General features: G+C 43.1%; 1 protein-coding gene across 1 annotated transcript; it reads right to left on the reverse strand.

The window, feature by feature from the left end:
- Positions 1-950: 950 nt before the first annotated feature.
- LOC139223777 (heparan-sulfate 6-O-sulfotransferase 3-B-like) lies at positions 951-17,445 on the reverse strand. The gene is made up of 2 exons (XM_070855770.1): positions 16,904-17,445; positions 951-1,898 (listed from the first exon to the last, which is right to left on the reverse strand). The coding sequence occupies exons 1-2, from the start codon at positions 17,443-17,445 to the stop codon at positions 1,127-1,129; spliced, it is 1,314 nt and encodes a 437-aa protein (XP_070711871.1). The 3' UTR covers positions 951-1,126.
- Positions 17,446-17,802: the final 357 nt, after the last annotated feature.

The raw sequence follows: 17,802 nt of genomic DNA on the forward strand, positions 1-17,802 counted from the left end.
AGACCTGTTGTCTGTAGAAATGAGTTGAAATAGTTTTTTCTACTGTGGTGCAAATGGAACGTCAGCCGAGCTGAAAACTGTATGTTTGTCAGATTATGGAGGGAAAAGTGTTCAGCTCACCGCTGGGTTTCTTCTATTTTGTGCTGCGCCAGCGTCACAGTCAATTGAACTTTAAATGATCAATTTGGAAGCGAGGAGCCTGTGATCAATGTCCTAATGGTGGAAATACCAATGTTCTCCCTCTGTGATGTAAAAGTGCTGATACTGGCTCTGACAGACTGTCTTTCAGGCCTGCAGCTCTCCTCTCTCCTCCTTGAGAAACAGCCTCATCGACGTGCGTCAGTATGTGCGTGGATATGGAAGAAGTTGGCACACCACATGAAGGTTTCAGATTTTTATGGTGAGAACATGCTGTGAAAAAGGAGCAAGGCAGAACACCTTCATGTACACATGCGTACCAGAGCGAGTCCATCAGGGACAAATTTACATCACTGAATGCTGCATATTTTTATTGAACACATTTCCTGCGAGAAATTGCCTCGATTGTTTCTGTATATTGCAGCTTAATCAGTCAGAATGAAAAAAAAAACACACTGCAGACTATTGCCAAGTTTGTGCTTTGATATTCTTATGAAGCCAAACACCACAGAGTAACTACAAGATTCCACTGATCAACAAGGCGCTAGATCACAAACATGACACAAAGGATCCTTCAAGTCATTCACCATTTTTAAAATAGACTAAAACTGGCCTTCCTCATGAAGCACATTATTTTTTTTTTAGTTCTAATTATTAGCGAGGTTTAAGAAACATTTTCACCGCTTTGAGAACATTCAAAGCACTTGCTAATGAATAAATAATACAATTCACAACTGCAGTGCCAAAAATAGCCATAAGAAAAACAACAGAAATACAAAATGTTTATGTTGCTGTGACAAATACATCCATCATAATATTAAGACACCATTCGGCAGTCCGACTAAGCATTATGAGGTTGTGGGGGCAGGAGGTTTTGGCAGATTCACAGCGGAGGAGAGACAGAGGGGTGATGGAGGGAGGAGAGTGAAGCACAATGAATCCAACAGCATCACTCAGTGCATTGGGGTTTGTAGTTCCTGTGTTCTCCTCACCACCGCACCACCTGGCTGCTGTAGTCCTCTGTGGTGGCGACCTCCTCCAGCTCCTTCACCTCCTCCAGCTCCTGCTCCTGCTCCTGCTCCTCACCTCCTCCTCCCCCTCCTAGTCTCCACAGCTCAGCCAGATAGGTCCTGTGCAGCCGCTGCCTCTGCTGCCTCTCCTGCCACCTCCTCACACGCTCCTCCTGGTGCTGCTTCTGCCGGTTGTACTGGTAGCGCCGCAGGAACAGCTCCTTGGCGTACTCGTACAGCTCCACGTCCAGCGCGTTCAGCCCCTCGATGCGCCACCGCACCTTCTCGCTGATTCCCACGCTGGCGGCGCGGGTGCTGTTGATCTGCGTGAAGGCCCTGATAAAGCGCAGGCCGAACGTCCGCTCGAACAGGTACTGCGTCTTGCGCTGGAACTCCGTCAGGCCGTAGAAAGCCATGTTGCGCAGGTTAGCTTTAGCGCTGGCCAGCAGCACGCGGCCCCGCTCCAGCTCGCTCACGGACGACATGTTGTAGCAGCCCACCAGGCTGAGGTCGGCCAGCATGCGCACCTGGCGGTTGTTGGCGAGGTTGGAGGGGCAGCTCATGAAGTCCGCCAGGGGCACACCTGTCCAGTCTTCGCCGCTGTAGCAGGCGGGGAGCTCGTCCTGAGTGGGGGGGCGGCCGTCACACATGTGGAGGGCGGTTTTCCAGGTGGCGCCGCGCTGCACGTGCTTCCACTCACTGAGGTAGCGAGACACGGGGTCACGTAACATGGTGATATAGTAGAAATTCCTGCAGACACAGACAGAGATACATAAAGTGAGGTGTTCAGGAACAACATGCCTGCACTGGGTCGAGATTATTGGGATCTACACTAACTAAGGACAGTAAACTTAGATTAGCATAGATTAGCTAGCCGGGCTAGTCCTGCTAGTCCTGCTAGTCCTGCCTACCAGCAGGTTAAAGCTCACTAATTAGCACCTCATATCTCAGTAACTTAATAGGAACGAAAGGGGAAGTAAAAAAAGTCAAAAGAAAGTATTTGTTGGCCAGGTGTGGTGATGTTTTCACAGTGTGTTGTTGAAGGTTAAGCTAAGCTAAGCTAAGTGCCTGTAGCTTCAGCTTTAGTGCACAGACAGTAGAATGAATCTTCTCATTTAACTCTTGACAAGAGGGCAAATATTTCCCAAAATATGTCTCTATTCCTTCAGACAGCATTTTCCTTTCTACGTCTGAGATGGTGTCCTGCAGCAACATGCCAGCTAGCTAGGCTCTGTCTATGAAACAGGCTGCTTATTACGCTCTTGTGCATCACTGTTGATTGTTTTAAACTTTAACACAGGTAATATGAATGTTGTTTCAGTCACCGGTCAACAACAACGTACTTCATCTGGATAACAGCAGCACACAGTGTTATGTTCCGATAACACCTGTGTGTGCACTGAAGGACACCAAAGTTGGAGGAACGAGCTCCATTTTCAATACAGTGAAGCAGGATGAAACTATGCATCAAATTTCTCATATCCTGCTGCAGTTACGAAAGAAATGTGAGCTGGAAGTAATACCACAGAGTTGGAAGTACTGTATATAGCAAGCACTGAAAGTGTGATTAAGGTTTAAATGAAAAACATCATCAAGTGCGTCTGAGGGTGTTGGAGAATAATGACATACTGGAGAAAGCAATGAGAGCGAGCATGTATAGCATTTAATATCCTGCAGATGTGAAATTATTTTTGTTTTTGCCAAATTAATTTGCTCCTGTCTATCTCTGGTAATGACTTTTTTCCATCCGCTGCACCTTTCATGTGTCTGGATCACTCTGATCTGCCACGAACAGCGCTTCAAGAAATTGCTGTAACCCAGCAGCACGAAAAAAGCTTTCAACTGACAAACACGGCTTTCCGCTCTTATCTATTGAGTTCAGAGATGACCGGCATAACAGCGAGGTGACTCAAGGAGTCAGCGCTGGGAGAATTTCAGCCATTTTCTAAAAGTTTTTCAAAAGGAAGACAACATAGATAAAAGGGAAATTGAAAACGTTCATCTTGTGTGCAAAGCTCGCTGTGACCTTACGGTGTCACAGACAGAAACCAAATATAAAGCCCAAATAAAAAGCTGAACATTTTATGTCTGTCATTCCACAAGGCTGCGGTTTACATTCTGGAAACTTTCATTCAACAGCTGAGGAAAGAATTCAGATTCAAGGACATTTCACTGCAACGCTGCTCTGCGATATTCTCTTTTAAACCCTCTAACAAGAATGGTCAGTTTTCAGTTGATCAGCTATTCCTTTTCCCCTACATACAGTGCCATTACATGTTGGTGCTTCCTTCTCAGACTACCTGTTACCCCGCTGGTGCTCAGCAGTGCTCTCCATTTGATTTCCTCTTCCTGTGAGCGAGTCTCTGCGGACTGAGTTTGGCCGAGAAGAGAGCAGGCCGCTGTGATGAGCTGGCTGAGCTCCCGAAATCACATCCCGTACGGTTTGTGGGTTTCTTCATGTGCAATATGTGTGTGACTGTGTTATTAAGTGAGCACTGCCAAATGCCACTGGCATATTTCACCTGGTGAAAAACTTAATTTGAATTACTGTTAATTAAGTTTAAATAAACTTAGAAGTCCTCCACAGTTATATTAACACTAAATAAGTGGTAATGGCGACAGTTAATTAACCTTTATCAGACTTTTCCCACCTTTTTTCCCACGTCTGTTGCTACTCTGAAAGTTACCAAAGCAGTGCATTAAAATGAATTGTTTGGGGTTTATACATTTAAACCTATATTCTTTTTTCTTTTATTTCTTTTTTTGGACACTTTAGGTCTTGGTCAGGAGCGTGCTTTGTCAGGGAAAGAAACTAGATGAATGAATATATCAATAATAAAATGATAAGTAAACAAAAGCAACCCAATTACATGTAACTTTAATGATAATTGATAATCATTTTCAGCAAAAATTCCTGCCACACTTCTGTTTGAGCAGCCGTATTGGTCCTGTTGGGTACTTCTTTAATTATAAGAAATTGCGCTGGACACATGGCACACATAAGCCTTAGTTTTGATGTAAATCTTAATTCTAAAAAACATCTCACTAAACAACGCTAACAGTATTAATTTGAAAGAATTAAAAAAAAAAAGTAACTTCCTCCTTTTCTGACCAGCGTTTCCTCCTTAGTAACACGGTGCCTATTATCTCCTGTCTCTTGCACACAGGTCATGCAGCTGTCCAGGAGTTGTCCTCAGTGTGTTGCCACCTTTCCAATATCAGCTGACCTCCACGACCACCTGCACAGCTGCTCCACGTTCCCTCACCAGCCGCCATCTTTCTGTACAGAAGCCGTCCTTGAGCCATTGTTCACCGGTCATCCGTAGCGCTCTTCAGACCGCCTGCCAAACTACAAGTTAGGTATGAGTCCTGTTTCTTTGTCAGCCTTTCCAAAGTTCAAGCTCACGAAAAAAAACTATTTCCCTGATTAATTTTTTACAAAGGATAGATTCGAAAAACACAATTCACTGCTGTCATGAAAGGCCTCACTCACATCAAAAGCCTCGACTGCAGTCATTTCTTAAAAGAAAAAACATCTAGCACAGTAAAGTTGTCTCATTCTGCTGGTGGAAGTTTCACTTTTTTATAGAAAAAGAGGAATTCAAGACTTAATGATTGTATTATTCTTTATTTGGGTGGCATATATCCAACTATGCTTAAGACGGGTTTTTCATTTTGCGACACACTTAATGCATCCTGTTGAAATGCACTGATCGCCATCAGTCCCCTCATTCTGCATCTGCTGTGCTTTAGATGTGAAAAGCAGCAGCCACATAAAAACTGTGGCTTTTACTATGAGAGCATCTGCACAGCTGCAACTGTTTCGAGTTCACTGCTAAGCTGACAAATTTGATTAATTGAGAGGGTATTTGTGTTACTGAGCAAAGAGTGCACAGCCAAGCAGCCTTAAAAGGTCCACAATTTAGCAATTATTGCCAGACGGCAGATATCAATCAGCTGTGATATATACTTAAGTGAGTGCCGTGATGATATCACTGCAGAACACACCCGCAGACAGGCACACCACCCAGAGATAATGGCCATCCACAGTGGAAGCTAAGTGAATTACTCTGCCATCTTCGCCGGGTTGAACGGACAGCACTAGATGGATGGACACACATGAGTGCCTCACAAAGCGGCCTTTGTTGTACTTCCTGGAAAAGAGCTCAGCCTTTTTCCTCCTCCCGTGCCTATCATCTATCTGTACAGCTAACCGCGAGACAGCCAGATCAATAAATGTCCATGCAACCCCGCCTTTCTGCGTCTGTGCTTTCATCGTGACCTATTGACAAAGAGCAGCAAATGTCAAAGCTCTCCTCTTACTCGTGTCAGGGACAGAGGCAGGGTCAGATTATGAAGGTCAACAATAATTACTCGCAGGAGGAATTGCTGAGGATTTCTCATGCAGAAAACTGAAAAGTGTCGCTTTGACTGAGAATTTTATAGCATTTATTGAGGCAGAAAACATTCGTAGCACCACCAGTAGCAGGTGCTCTGCAGGTACAATCTGATCCAAAATGTCTGGAAGTGATTTCAATAGAAGCATTTCACTTCCTATAATCAACAATTGTTCTTTGGCCACTTGGGGGCAGAAAAACAGGCCATTTTCAAGCTGCATTTCTGGTCGCATAATGATTGTAATTCCAATATTCCCTCCTTATTTCAACTCTGTTTTTGGTCTCCACCAACTTCTCTATCGTGTTTTTTAGTTGCTAAATGCTCTACGACAACTGGCTCGGAAAGCAGTGCACTGTGGGCTTTTTGGGCCCAGTGAGAATGAACTAAAACAATTAGCTAAGAAGATGCTGAGGAATGCTAAAATTCCTTATAGCTGACGGGAACTGAAGAGTCGGGTCACAACTCTCTGCGACTTCATAACAAAAGTGACCCCCCTCACATTACACTTAATCATTTGATCTATTTTGAATAAAAAATATGAATTATAGCAGCTTTAGATATTCTGCATATCAAAAGTGCTGAGATTGTTAAAGCCTTCAACTGTTTGTTGGTTGATGAGGCTTCTCTGAGCTAAAACAACAATGACAAACATCATATGCCCCGTTCATGCCGCTGTGTAATCTCTTTGCTAATGTGCTAAAAGGCTTTCAGGTCTGTCAGGCCCAAACAGGACAAAGCGGGGACATTTTTGGTGTTCTCGGATACCTGATCGATGGAGCCAAAATCTAATGTTCTCAAAGAGATTTGAGTGAATATACAAGAATCAACTCTGTCGTGTAATAGCACAGTCATTGGCAACACACACCCTGTGTGTGTGTGTGTGTGTGTGTGTGTGACCATGCATGGCTTTTCCTCAAGGTAAAGTTAAATCAGCATGTCGCATTTTGCTACCGATCAATCAAACGCCTCGCACATGCCCTTCGCGTCGCCCGTCACCTTTTTCCACACAGCAAACCTGCAAACACTATTGATCGGTCTCTCTCGGTCTCTCTCCCTGTTTCTCTCTCTCACTCACTCACTAAATCACCATCAAAAGCTACAGAGGAAACTCACAGCAAAAGATCGATATCTGCCTTGTTAATTCACTCACTACCATCAAGGACACCGTCAGTCTCATGATAAAAGCCTTGATGGAAACTATTTATGCTGCTGATTCAGAGGCAGCCCATACAAAAAGTACATGGATCGACAACAATCTTGTTTATTTCATCTTTTGATATTTGAAAATACATCATATTGCTTTTAGTTGAGGCGATTCTGAAGAATGGTTTCCCTGCTCCAGCTGAACCTCACACTGGTCCAATGAGTGCCATCGATGAAGTATCACTTTCAAAGCCATTACTATCAGCCTGGTTGGGAGGAAAAGCGAACTTGAAAACAAGCTCAGGACTGCACATCGATTTCACACTGAAGTCAGGGTGTTGATAACTCACACAGTTGGAGCAAATCCATCTTAAAGGTGTTTCTGTGTCCACAAGGGATCTCTTAACCATTGGCTCCGAGAAGGAATTACTATCTGACAGGGAAAAAAATAACCAGGTCACATGCTGTCTTTTTAACAGCTCAATTTTATCTCCCTAAAAACACTTTTTAATGCCCCTTTGTTGTGATAATGACAACTGAGCTTAACATATTGGAGTGTAAGTCACACAAACATTTCTCACATCGAACGGAAGAGAATGAATCCCATCTCTCAGAGCAACAAAGCAGCACCCAGAATGCTTTACTCTAAAAATGATGTACATGCGTGATAATGTCACTTGTTTCTGATGCAAATCCTCCCAATGTTCCCTTTTTTCTTCTTTAAGCATTTCATTAAACTACACTCGTGATTATACTGTTGGTTAGAAGGAGCCAACATATGTTGCTGATTGTCCCATTAGTAGACGTCCCACCTTCCAGATGTCGATATTCTCAGCTGCTAAAATATACTGGATATATGTAACTGTTTGGACTTAACTAAGTTGCATTCTTATATTAACAATGGATGCAATGACTGTAATGTGAAAGGGGTAGGGAGTGTTTTAGCCTCTTTTAGCATATTGTCTTGGTTTTGGTTTTTGCAGCTTTAATGTATTGGCTCACTCTCACAGCTCTCATAGGGCTGTTTCCAGCAGGCAGCTGCAGTGAACTGTAAAAAGAGACCAAAATAGAGCAAAAAGGAGAGTGAATATTGGGCTTCCATTCATCACATGGACATATAAAAAAAATATTTGCCCAGATCAATTTTCAGCGTCGGGGCTGTAGGGGCAAAAATTCACAAAAAGGTAAATGAGATTGGCAATTAGAGGAACATTAGAGGGTCCAGATTTAGCAGCAGCAGGTCTGCATGTTAGAGGGGACGTTATCAAGATGACTGAGTGAAGCTGCTCAGCTCACAGGGAAGTCTCAGCACATCAGTTTTCAGACCAAGAGGTCAAGTGGGATCCATTTTCACTCATCTGATTCTCTCTTGTACTAATTTAATCTTTGTCTGGCAATTACAAGAAAAATTATCTGTGTGCCCATCTGCGAACAGCAGGATTACTATCCAACAACCGAACACACACACACGCAAACAACAACACTCTCCTCGAGCCCCACATGATCAGTCAATAGCACCCCCCCCCCACAACATAACCCAGTTGTAGTCAATATCTGCATGCAGCATTACTAGACAAATGATACAGAGGCACAGATTGAGAAGGGGAGAGATGATGAGCGAGGAGACTGGTGCTGCACTGTGATCTTCATTGGTCGCAGATATGAGATGCTATTTTGGGCGATAAAGGAAAAGCCCCAGGGACGCTGGTGTGGAGACAAGGGAACCAACGACGCTTCCTCAAAGACGAGGTGTCCAGGCAAGCGAGGGGTGTGAAGATGCGGTTTTGCTGTAAACTAGGTGATAGACTATATGATGACCTGAAGCTAAAATACACTTAAACAAATTATATGATGGAGGGTATCTTAGGTGTTAAACACAAAACCATCTTTGCTGAGAAAATCCTCTTCGAGGGACAGAATCATCCATTTAGTATTAAAACTTGCGTCTCAGGTAGCTGTATTTCTCCCACAATTCATTTGGTTTTTAAACACACCCACGGCCAGCATCGTGCGGAGGACATCCATGCACACAAAAACCTGGCGTGCCCAGCTTTAGTAGCTTTAGCGTCTTAGCCTTAACCTTTGCTTGACATCTTAATCTTTGCAGCTTTGTGAGGTGTCAGCCGGTCCTCGAGGTCCATGTAGAAATGGAGAGGATAAATGGGACTGTATTCTGCAAAGGTCATCTCTACCCACACAAACTACGGAGGAATTTCTGTAAGGCAATTTACTTTTTAGCAATATGTGAAGGTTGCTTCCAACTCTGTGCTTTTATTATGCAGATTTGTGAGTGATTCACAGCTTGTATCCTCCCTATGATTATTACTCTCTACTCTATTTGAGGTGCAGTATGGAGGTCATTCACTAATATAGGGCTCACCTAGAAAACAACAGAGATTAAGAACTTTGTTGACTGATGCAGTTCCCATATTGTACTGTTTCATTCCCAGATGACCTGTGTGTCATCTGCAGGCAGTTTGATGGAAAGCACATAATGATCTAATAACTTCCTCCCTGTAATGTTTTCTTTCTTTTAGCCAAATCAACACACTGTTTTTTAAAGAAATCTGCAATCCAGGTTTCTGAACAAATCTGGACGTCTGGATTAATCCTCCTCCTCCTCCCCAGTATAATAAAACCTGTCTTCGACTGCCCCTAATCCCCCTCAGCGTAGAGATTACCAAGATCTTCTGAATATCTTACATTTCTCACAAGAATACAAGTCGCTGATCACTGTCATGAATTGAGCGCACTGAGGGGTTTCATGTAACAGAAACAACACACACAAATTCTTTAACTTGATTCTATGTATCATGGGATTGAAACTAGCATCATCTTGGCCACTGCTTGTTTACCAAGTATTCTAACTTCACTGTAGAGGTTGACATAACTCCATGTTGCCAGCAGCACATCTCTAAAAGGTGATTTAAAGCACACACAAAAGGACTTTTTCTACAGAAGGCAATTTCTGACACTTAAAATATATAAATGTAACGCATTTTCCCCCTCAGATGCTCTCTTACTATAATCTTATCTGCCTCCAACTTTCACAAACGAGGCAATAATATGACAAAAGTTTCCCATGCGTGTGAGATACTAAGTGATGGTTATGAGAGAGTTTCTCATATGTACGCAATTCTATGTCATTATGATTTAGCATAATTAAGTCAAGTAGGTGAGGAATTTTGGAAATGAATCAATCGTATCCCAGACGTATCCAAGTTCAAATCCCATAATAAGAGCTTTCCGAAAAGGTTTAAAGAAATGACTAAATAGTGGAATACAGGATCAAGGTAGAGATGTTAAAGTCTGCTACGTCATTATGAGAAAATGTCGTAATTATGTGAAAAAAAACATTGCAGGTGGATTTTTTTTGTCGTCCATATACCTTCATACAATTTGCAATTAGCTGCTGGCTAAAAACTACATTAGTCTTATTGGGGTATTTTGATTAAAATGACTCCAGTAACAGACTAGAAAAGCAAAATCAATGGTTCAAGTTCAAAGGTTCAGATTCTAAATAGTGGATCTGATATTACATGGGCAGAGCAGAACACCACTCAAATAAAAACAAGGACGTGTGTCCAATGCTAAAAATTCACTAATAAATGGGAGATATGTTTAATTGCTTTTTGGAGTTAGAAATAAGTTCATAACTGCAGAAAGTAAAAATATAATGATGAAAGTCATCATAAAGGTCATGATAGTAAGGCTCCAAATTAAAAAAAAATGGACTGAGGATTGGTTCAATATTTTAGAATATAGACTTAATTACTTTTTCCCAGAATATCACTCCCTCTAAAACCTCAACTTGTATTTACATTGCTGTTTGTGTACATGATAATCAAACCAGATACAACATTTAGTCTTTTTTTTTTTTTAACCTTTGCATAGACTCATGCTAACGTATTCCCCCTGCCTCCAGTCTTTAAGCTAAGCAAAGCTAACCACCTGCTGGCTCCAGCTTCAAACTCAGCACACAGACATGAGAGCAACGAGCTTTATCTTTAGATTGAAATAGATCATACTGCAGATCTAAAGCTAATAAATCTTAAGATTTATCTTTAGATTGTAATAGATCAGCTCTCTGTTGGGCCTAATTGCTAATATGATCATCATTGTGCTGTAAGGCATGTGATCAAGGTCACATTTCCCATCATACTGGCACAGGAAGACTGTGACATGAAAGCAAAAGGTGATATCTTAAATTCATCCAGACGTCACAGACAGGCTGGTGGGGACATGTTGTGTGAAGAGACACACGAAAGCACATGCAGCATCTACACCTCATTAGCAACCATGTGACGTCACTGCGCCGGCCTCCGTCAGAGGTATCCCACTGTGGTGTAAAGATAGGAAGTATTGACAAAAACTAAAACTCAGTGCTACCCAGAGATTTTTATGCTTTATCGGCCTACATCTCAACATCAGGCAGCAGCATCGGATCTCCCAAAAGACCTGTGCATTCACCCTGTGCCAAAAATAAAACTCTGGTGTCAGGTACTGTACATATACTTTCCCACCCACAAGAAGTGACGAATCTGAACTTCAGTGAAATGCAAACTGTCTCCTCAACAGCAGTGAGTGGGAAATGTAGAGAATCCAACGCCACTTTTAGCCTCTTTTGTTGTTTTAGTTTCCCTAAAGTAAGACTACGAAACTTTTAATAATAGGACAATGCTAAATGCTGCTTTTTAGTATGTAACCACCAGTCATGTATCAGCACAGTCGTTACACAGCATTATTAACCTTACTACGCTAACATTTAGGCACCAGACTGGTCATAGCAGAGCAAGTGCAGCTGTAGCAGCAGAACCCCTGGGTGTTTTGAACCGAGCGAGGGTGCATTTTGCTGTTAACGAATCCAACTTTTCATTACCAAGAGGAAGAATGTGTCATTTCTCCCCTCAAAGGTAACACAGTCTCACTTTAATTCATCTCAGATATGCTGGGAGCTGTTTGTATGATTTCTGGCTACTGAAGGTCACATTTTTCTGACAATCAGCCGACTTGTCACACTGAGTTTTTACAACAATGTGTAGCTGTCATCAGCTTGAAATAACTTGATGTGTGCACTTAGAGGTTGACATTTACAGTCAAAAGCAACATTGACAGTAAAAGGGCAGTATTACACCTAAAGCGTTTAAGAAATATTCTCAATAATTTACATCCCTCTCTGAAATCTCTGCATATGGCTCTCTGGCTGAGGATTTAAACTGACTCACTGTAACTGCAAGGGGAGATTAATGTCAAAAATTTGCAACCAGATGTTTTTTTTCCCCATAGTCTGTTAAGTATTTCAGTGGTTTAGCAAGAGTAAACAGAAAATCACATACCTTGAAAAGTGTATATCGATAAAATCACATTTTCACCATTCTTCTTCTAAACTTCCTGCATATTTCAGCATATTTTAATGCCTTTAAGTGCCACTATCACCATAATATAGTGCCTTTGCCAAATTAATAGCTAAAACCACCTTAACTGTGTTCAGAATGAAGTGGGCTAATTCGACTCAGGCTGATCTGTGCCTTGGCCAGCCTGCACTCTTTGCTCTAATCTGAAATAATGAGGTCAGTAATAAGGTTACACTCTCTGACTGCACAGTGTGAGTCCAGGCTGCCGAGGACGAGCAGTGCAGCCCGGCAATTGAAGCAGGTTTCGCGCCCGGCTTTACAGCAGTTTTATAGCCCGCTGAGATGTGAATGCTGTAGCCCCATGCTGCGAGCAAAGCCCTGCAGGAGCCGCTGACCGGCGGTGGGCCTATCAAAAACTACTTGAACCGGCCGTTCGCATATTGAGAAGGGAATTGTAAGACATAAAGAGGGCCGAGGGATGGATGCAGGTTAATGCTGCCAGTGCTAAGCCAGGAGTGAATGTATAAAGGAAGAAGGAAAGGAGCAAAGACAGAAAACACCTACATGAGGTGAATTAAAAACCTCAGTATGGTCTTCCTTATTAATGTGCAGTGTTGTGGTCGAAATCATTATTACCAGTTTGCTGGAGCGTCATTGAGCTAAATTTAACCATTTGCTCTGATTTGACAAAAATGTGTTAAAGCCATGGCTCTATCTAATTACCATGAAGCTCCACAAGCTGAGCTTTAACAAAACTGGAATTAGTTGCTTGTCTGATAACCAAGGAGCTTATTAGTGCTCATTTTCTCGTTTTTGATTCTAATGCATGGCTCTACTTTGAAGAAACTTTTCATGTCAACAACCCACAATCACGGGAAAGATACTTCATACTAAAAATATCCCGAGAATATAAAAGTATTAGATTGCAGTTATGGCTACATTTTTGTAATATCAGTCTCTAGTTTATGTATTTGCTGGTGTGTTCACACTGCTGTGGTGTGTAGGAGAGAGGAGATTTCAAGGTGACTATGAAGTGCTCAAAAGCAGACAAATGCCTCTGTATTCAGAACCAACCAGCAGGACAATATACACCAAATGTGCAAAATATGAATCATTTCATGCGGTTGAATGAGGTGAATCCAGATAAAAGCCGTCAGCTGTTACTGATCCACCGACCACAAAGGAGGGCAGACGTTTAACATGACTGAGATGTAGGTTGTGAAAAGGCTTTCAACTATTCTGTATATTCAGTGTACACAGAGGCATTTTTAGTCACCCTCATTTCACAATCACCTAAGACCCAAATACATTTCATCAGGGCACAGAAACACACACAGTGACATATATATATATATACTGTATATATAAAATGATGGAATTGTTAACGTTGCATACATTAATGTGTTTACGCTTGAGGAGGAGTTTCTTTATCTACAGTCAGCTAGTTTAATCCAGTGGTTTCAAACCCAGGGTTTGCTCCTCTCCAGAGAGTAACCAGATACATCTGAGAGGTTGTGAGATGATTACAGGAGAAACCTCCAGAACACGGGAGTCTACTGCTGCCTCAGTCTGTTTGATTAATTGTGTTATTCTGCGGTTTTGGCGATTTTAACGGTTTGGTTCGGATCTGATCTAAGTGCCGTGTTCTGCAAGGTAAAATTACTGAGTTTTTTTCAGTGGAGTCTGGTGGCTTTGAACAGATCGATATCATGGCTGTTCCTGGATAAACAAAAAGGATGTTGATCTTTCCCTAGAGTTGTCAGACTCTTCGATGAGCAATCTGAGCCTGTCAGTGGCAAAAACAAGCACTTTAAATGGACATGCTTTGACTTTTTTAAACTTTTTGTTGCTGCTCTTTGTTTTAGTGAAATATTGGATAATTTAACTAAAATAGTAATTAAAATAAAAGTTAAAATAATCTATGTCAGTTACTGCATCAAGCACCTTGATGCACCAAACTCCTATTTTGCATTTTCCTTTGCTGGCTTTCTGGAAACTTGGTATAAATGTGCGTGACAACTGGATGGAAAGTTGACTAAAACACCTGAACCGTGGCAATGGAGGCCATCCACACACTGCTCTTATGTTAACTTGTGCTCGAGAGTGAAATAAACCAGCGTAGGATCCGAGGGATGACAGTCTCTCTGCAAACTACATCACACTCTGCTGGATGTGGCTTTCAGATGAGTGTGGGCGTCATCCATTCTCATAATATTTGATCCCTGACTGTCTGTATTCCCGTCAATATGTGTGACTTGTATAAGACGCGTCATGCTTCAACGTCAGCATGCTGCTGCTGAGTAGGATTGTCCTCAGCAATCAGACTAGGAGAAAATGTTTTGAGCGCTTTATAAAATGAAATACTCTCAATGATTATTTCTAAACTTCATATCCCAAGTACAGAAGACAGCAATGGGGATTATATATGTATTGGAAAACAACTATAATACTCTTTAACCTCTCTTAGCTTCTTTTAAGGACAGAGGGATAAAGGCTGGAATACAAACAAATCTACCAAAGCAGAGGGATCTTACAGTATAAACCAGAGTAGCATTTAAATATTGTATTAAGCTGAGCAGTAACATGCCTCAGCACAAACACACACTGATGCACACACGCACAAACTCAGTTCCATTCCCTCTGCTGCCATCCCGGTGTGCGTCACAGTCCATCATGGAGGTGCTACATTGCCCAAAGTGACAGGACAAGAGCCTTTCAGGTCTGATCTGAAAAGTGCAACATGAAACCTTGTGTGGCAACACGTCCTCGGGCGCGGAATGAGCTCGTTGTAGTCTTTATTCAGCAGGTTTAATCTAAAATGACAGGATGGCTTCGCTTAATTGTTCGTCTATTTCCAGATGGGAAATAGGTTGATGGTTCCCCTGATACTTTTTTATATTTTTAAGTGTGTGGACAGAAAATCAAGCAGGCGCTATCCCGGGGGAATGAGAACTTCATGTGACAGATTTGTGGCTGTTGGATGAGTTATGACTCATTGCTCATCCAACAAATCCATGGGTATCGAATGATTTATGACTCATGGTGCATTTGGCTCAAATTTGATACCTTTATGTACAGTATATACACACATATATATTGAGTTATACAGATATATATCATAAATACACACATACGTAGGGTATATATATCTAATATATACCCAGCACACTGTGTATACCATGCACACAAGACTTCATTCAAAAAAAGCCATAATTTATGGATCATGCATGTGCAGCCAGTGATATTAAACACAGCTCGTACAAATTTGTCCTTGAGCAAGAGCCTGAATCCGTTCAAGCTGCTCAGGACCTGCGCTGACCTCTGGCCTCCCAGTGGAGGGGCCTCAGTGGGCATCACTAACGTATCACATTATCAGTGACTTCCTCCATCAGTATCGTATTGTATCGAATGTCGTCGGGTGCTGCGATAAACCACCAAAAAAACTCTTTCAGCAACACCCACAGGAGTTCACTCGCCGCTCATTAGCTCTGAGCATCTCTTGTCAAAATAACTAATAAAAAAATGGACACTTACAGAGGGAAAATTGCTGCATTTGCTCCCATCTTTAAAAATGAAGCCAGCTCATGTCAGCCCTGCACACAGCAAAGTGCCAATTTTAATGAGTGCTGACTTTCCGCAGACTATTATATTGAGTTGGCAGGTGTTGACTGGAGTGGTGTTGATTCACTCACAGTGCCGATGCAGCTCGGAGGCGCCTCTACAAAACTATTTAAAAGCGTTAAATTAAGTCTGATGGCTGCCACAGAGGACGGTTAATGGATTGGAAGGATTCTTGACGGCACCCCCCCATCCTTGTCGCCCCCTTTAAGGCTCTCTGTAACATATGGAGATTTGCTCTCTGAACCAACTCCAAGGTAAATTGGCTTCAACACACAGGCGGCACACCTCGGAGGACCCTGTCCTTCTTAAGTGATTTACTCCCTTAAGCTTGGCTCTGTTGGTTCGGTAATTACAGGAAACTGAAACAGGCCTTCAGACGAGACTTACATGTAGCACATACATGTAGTAAGCGTGTTAATGCAGCTTTAACAGCTCTATGCGCTGCACCACATGCCAGTGAGAGCACATGCAGCACGGGAGGAAATTTGGTGCCATAATCTCCACTGTTAAACAGTCCAGTTACCTTTGACTCTGTGCCTCAAGGTGAGAGAGGGAAGCTTTAAAGCTCCCTCCAGCCTGCAGACAAAACCGCCCATGTAGGCTGGAAAACATCTATTACACAGCTGCTGCCAACACTCCTTCTCATAATCTCTGACTAACTCATTCTTGGTCTACAGCAAGTCAGAGAGCTGAGAAACACCCAATGGGGCGATTCTTTAAATCGCTTGTTTCGTCCAAACCTAAAGCAGCGAATACGTGAATTCTTTTTGTAAGAGTGAGTGAGTTAGGGATGGAGTGAAGGAGTGAGAAAAGAAGACTGAAAAGATGAATATCTTAGCAACCAAGTGAACCAATTATTAAAAATAATTTTGTGAGGGAGTGAGTGAGTGAGATAGGGATGGAGTGAAGGAGTGAGTGAGCAGTGGAGCAACGAGTGAGTGAGTGAGTGAGTGAGTGAGTGAGTGAGCTGATGCTGAAAAGATGAATCTCTTAGCAACCCAGTGAACCAATTATTAAAAATGATCTTGCAAGTGAGTGAGTGAATGAATGAGTGAATGACTAAATGAATTGAGTGGAGACTTAAAGGAGAGTCAATGAAACAATGAGGGAGTAAATGAGTGGATCAGTGAATGGAAATAAGAGTGAATGAGTGAATTGAGGTGAATGAACAGGTGACTAAACCCGCTCTCCATCTGATCCATTTATTCCCCAATAACTTCCAGACTACCCCCGGCTCACCTTTTGCTCTTCTGTGCGCTCTTCTTGTCCCTCTTGTTCATCACCACGGGCACGCAGCTCGTCAGCTCGGTCCAGTCCGCGTGCAGCCCGCAGCTCCAGCCCGTGGAGAACCGGGAGAAGAGCCAGGACTCTGCCTTCCCGGGCCGGTGACAGGTGCACTTCCTCTGGCCGGGCATGCAGTCGCAGGGCTGCTCCAGCTGGATGTTTTTGACCAGGTGGCGCCCGAACGTGGTCCCGCCGGTCTTCTGGATGTGCAGGAACACCATCACATCGTCCCCGCGGATGTTGAAGTCGACGTGCCGGTCCAGGTCCCGCTCCGTGAAGTTGAATTTGGACGTGATTTTGGAGGGAAGGTCCTCGTCCGGCTCCGGCTCCGTGTAAACTAACTCAAAGCCGGAGGAGTAGCGCTGGAAAAGCCCTTTGTCGTCGCTCCTGAAGTAGCAGGTGTTGCTGTCCGCCGGGCACACGTACTGGTAGCCGATCATTAAGAAGAGCACCGCCGCGATGGGGATGAAGATGAGTCTGTTGAACTTCTCCTCCATGGTGGGACACTGGGAATCACGCCGTCGGCACAAACACTAGCGTGATGTTTTCCTCCCCCCCTCGTCTCATCCTGCAGCTTCACCCCAGGCACGAGCCGCTCCTCTTAGTTAAACAGCCGGAGGTCCGAGCAGGTGAGAGCATTTCCTGCCTGCACGAGCGCTGATCCACTTCTCAAACTTGCAGCTGTCACACTGAACATTTAGTTATTCCCCAAAACATTCACCATCTTTTTATTATTATTATTCTTCTGCCTCAGACGTGTCACCCTGGTGGCACAGGTCGCGTGCAGTGACACCTTCCCAGACGTCAGAGCGGCACATCCCCGCGCGAGGAGCGTCGGAGCTCTGCTGTCCTGC

This window comes from Pempheris klunzingeri, chromosome 24 (assembly GCF_042242105.1).
Source record: "Pempheris klunzingeri isolate RE-2024b chromosome 24, fPemKlu1.hap1, whole genome shotgun sequence".
In the NCBI taxonomy this organism is placed as follows: Eukaryota; Metazoa; Chordata; class Actinopteri; order Acropomatiformes; family Pempheridae; genus Pempheris; species Pempheris klunzingeri.

What these genes read in the sequence shown, in the direction of transcription:
- LOC139223777 (XM_070855770.1), bottom strand. Translation starts at nt 17,445, where the DNA reads ATGGAGGAGAAGTTCAACAGACTCATCTTCATCCCCATCGCGGCGGTG. An exon ending in AGCGCACAGAAGAGCAAAAG is followed by an intron (nt 1,899 to 16,903) that starts GTGAGCCGGGGG and finishes CTGTGTCTGCAG; the next exon opens with GAATTTCTACTATATCACCA.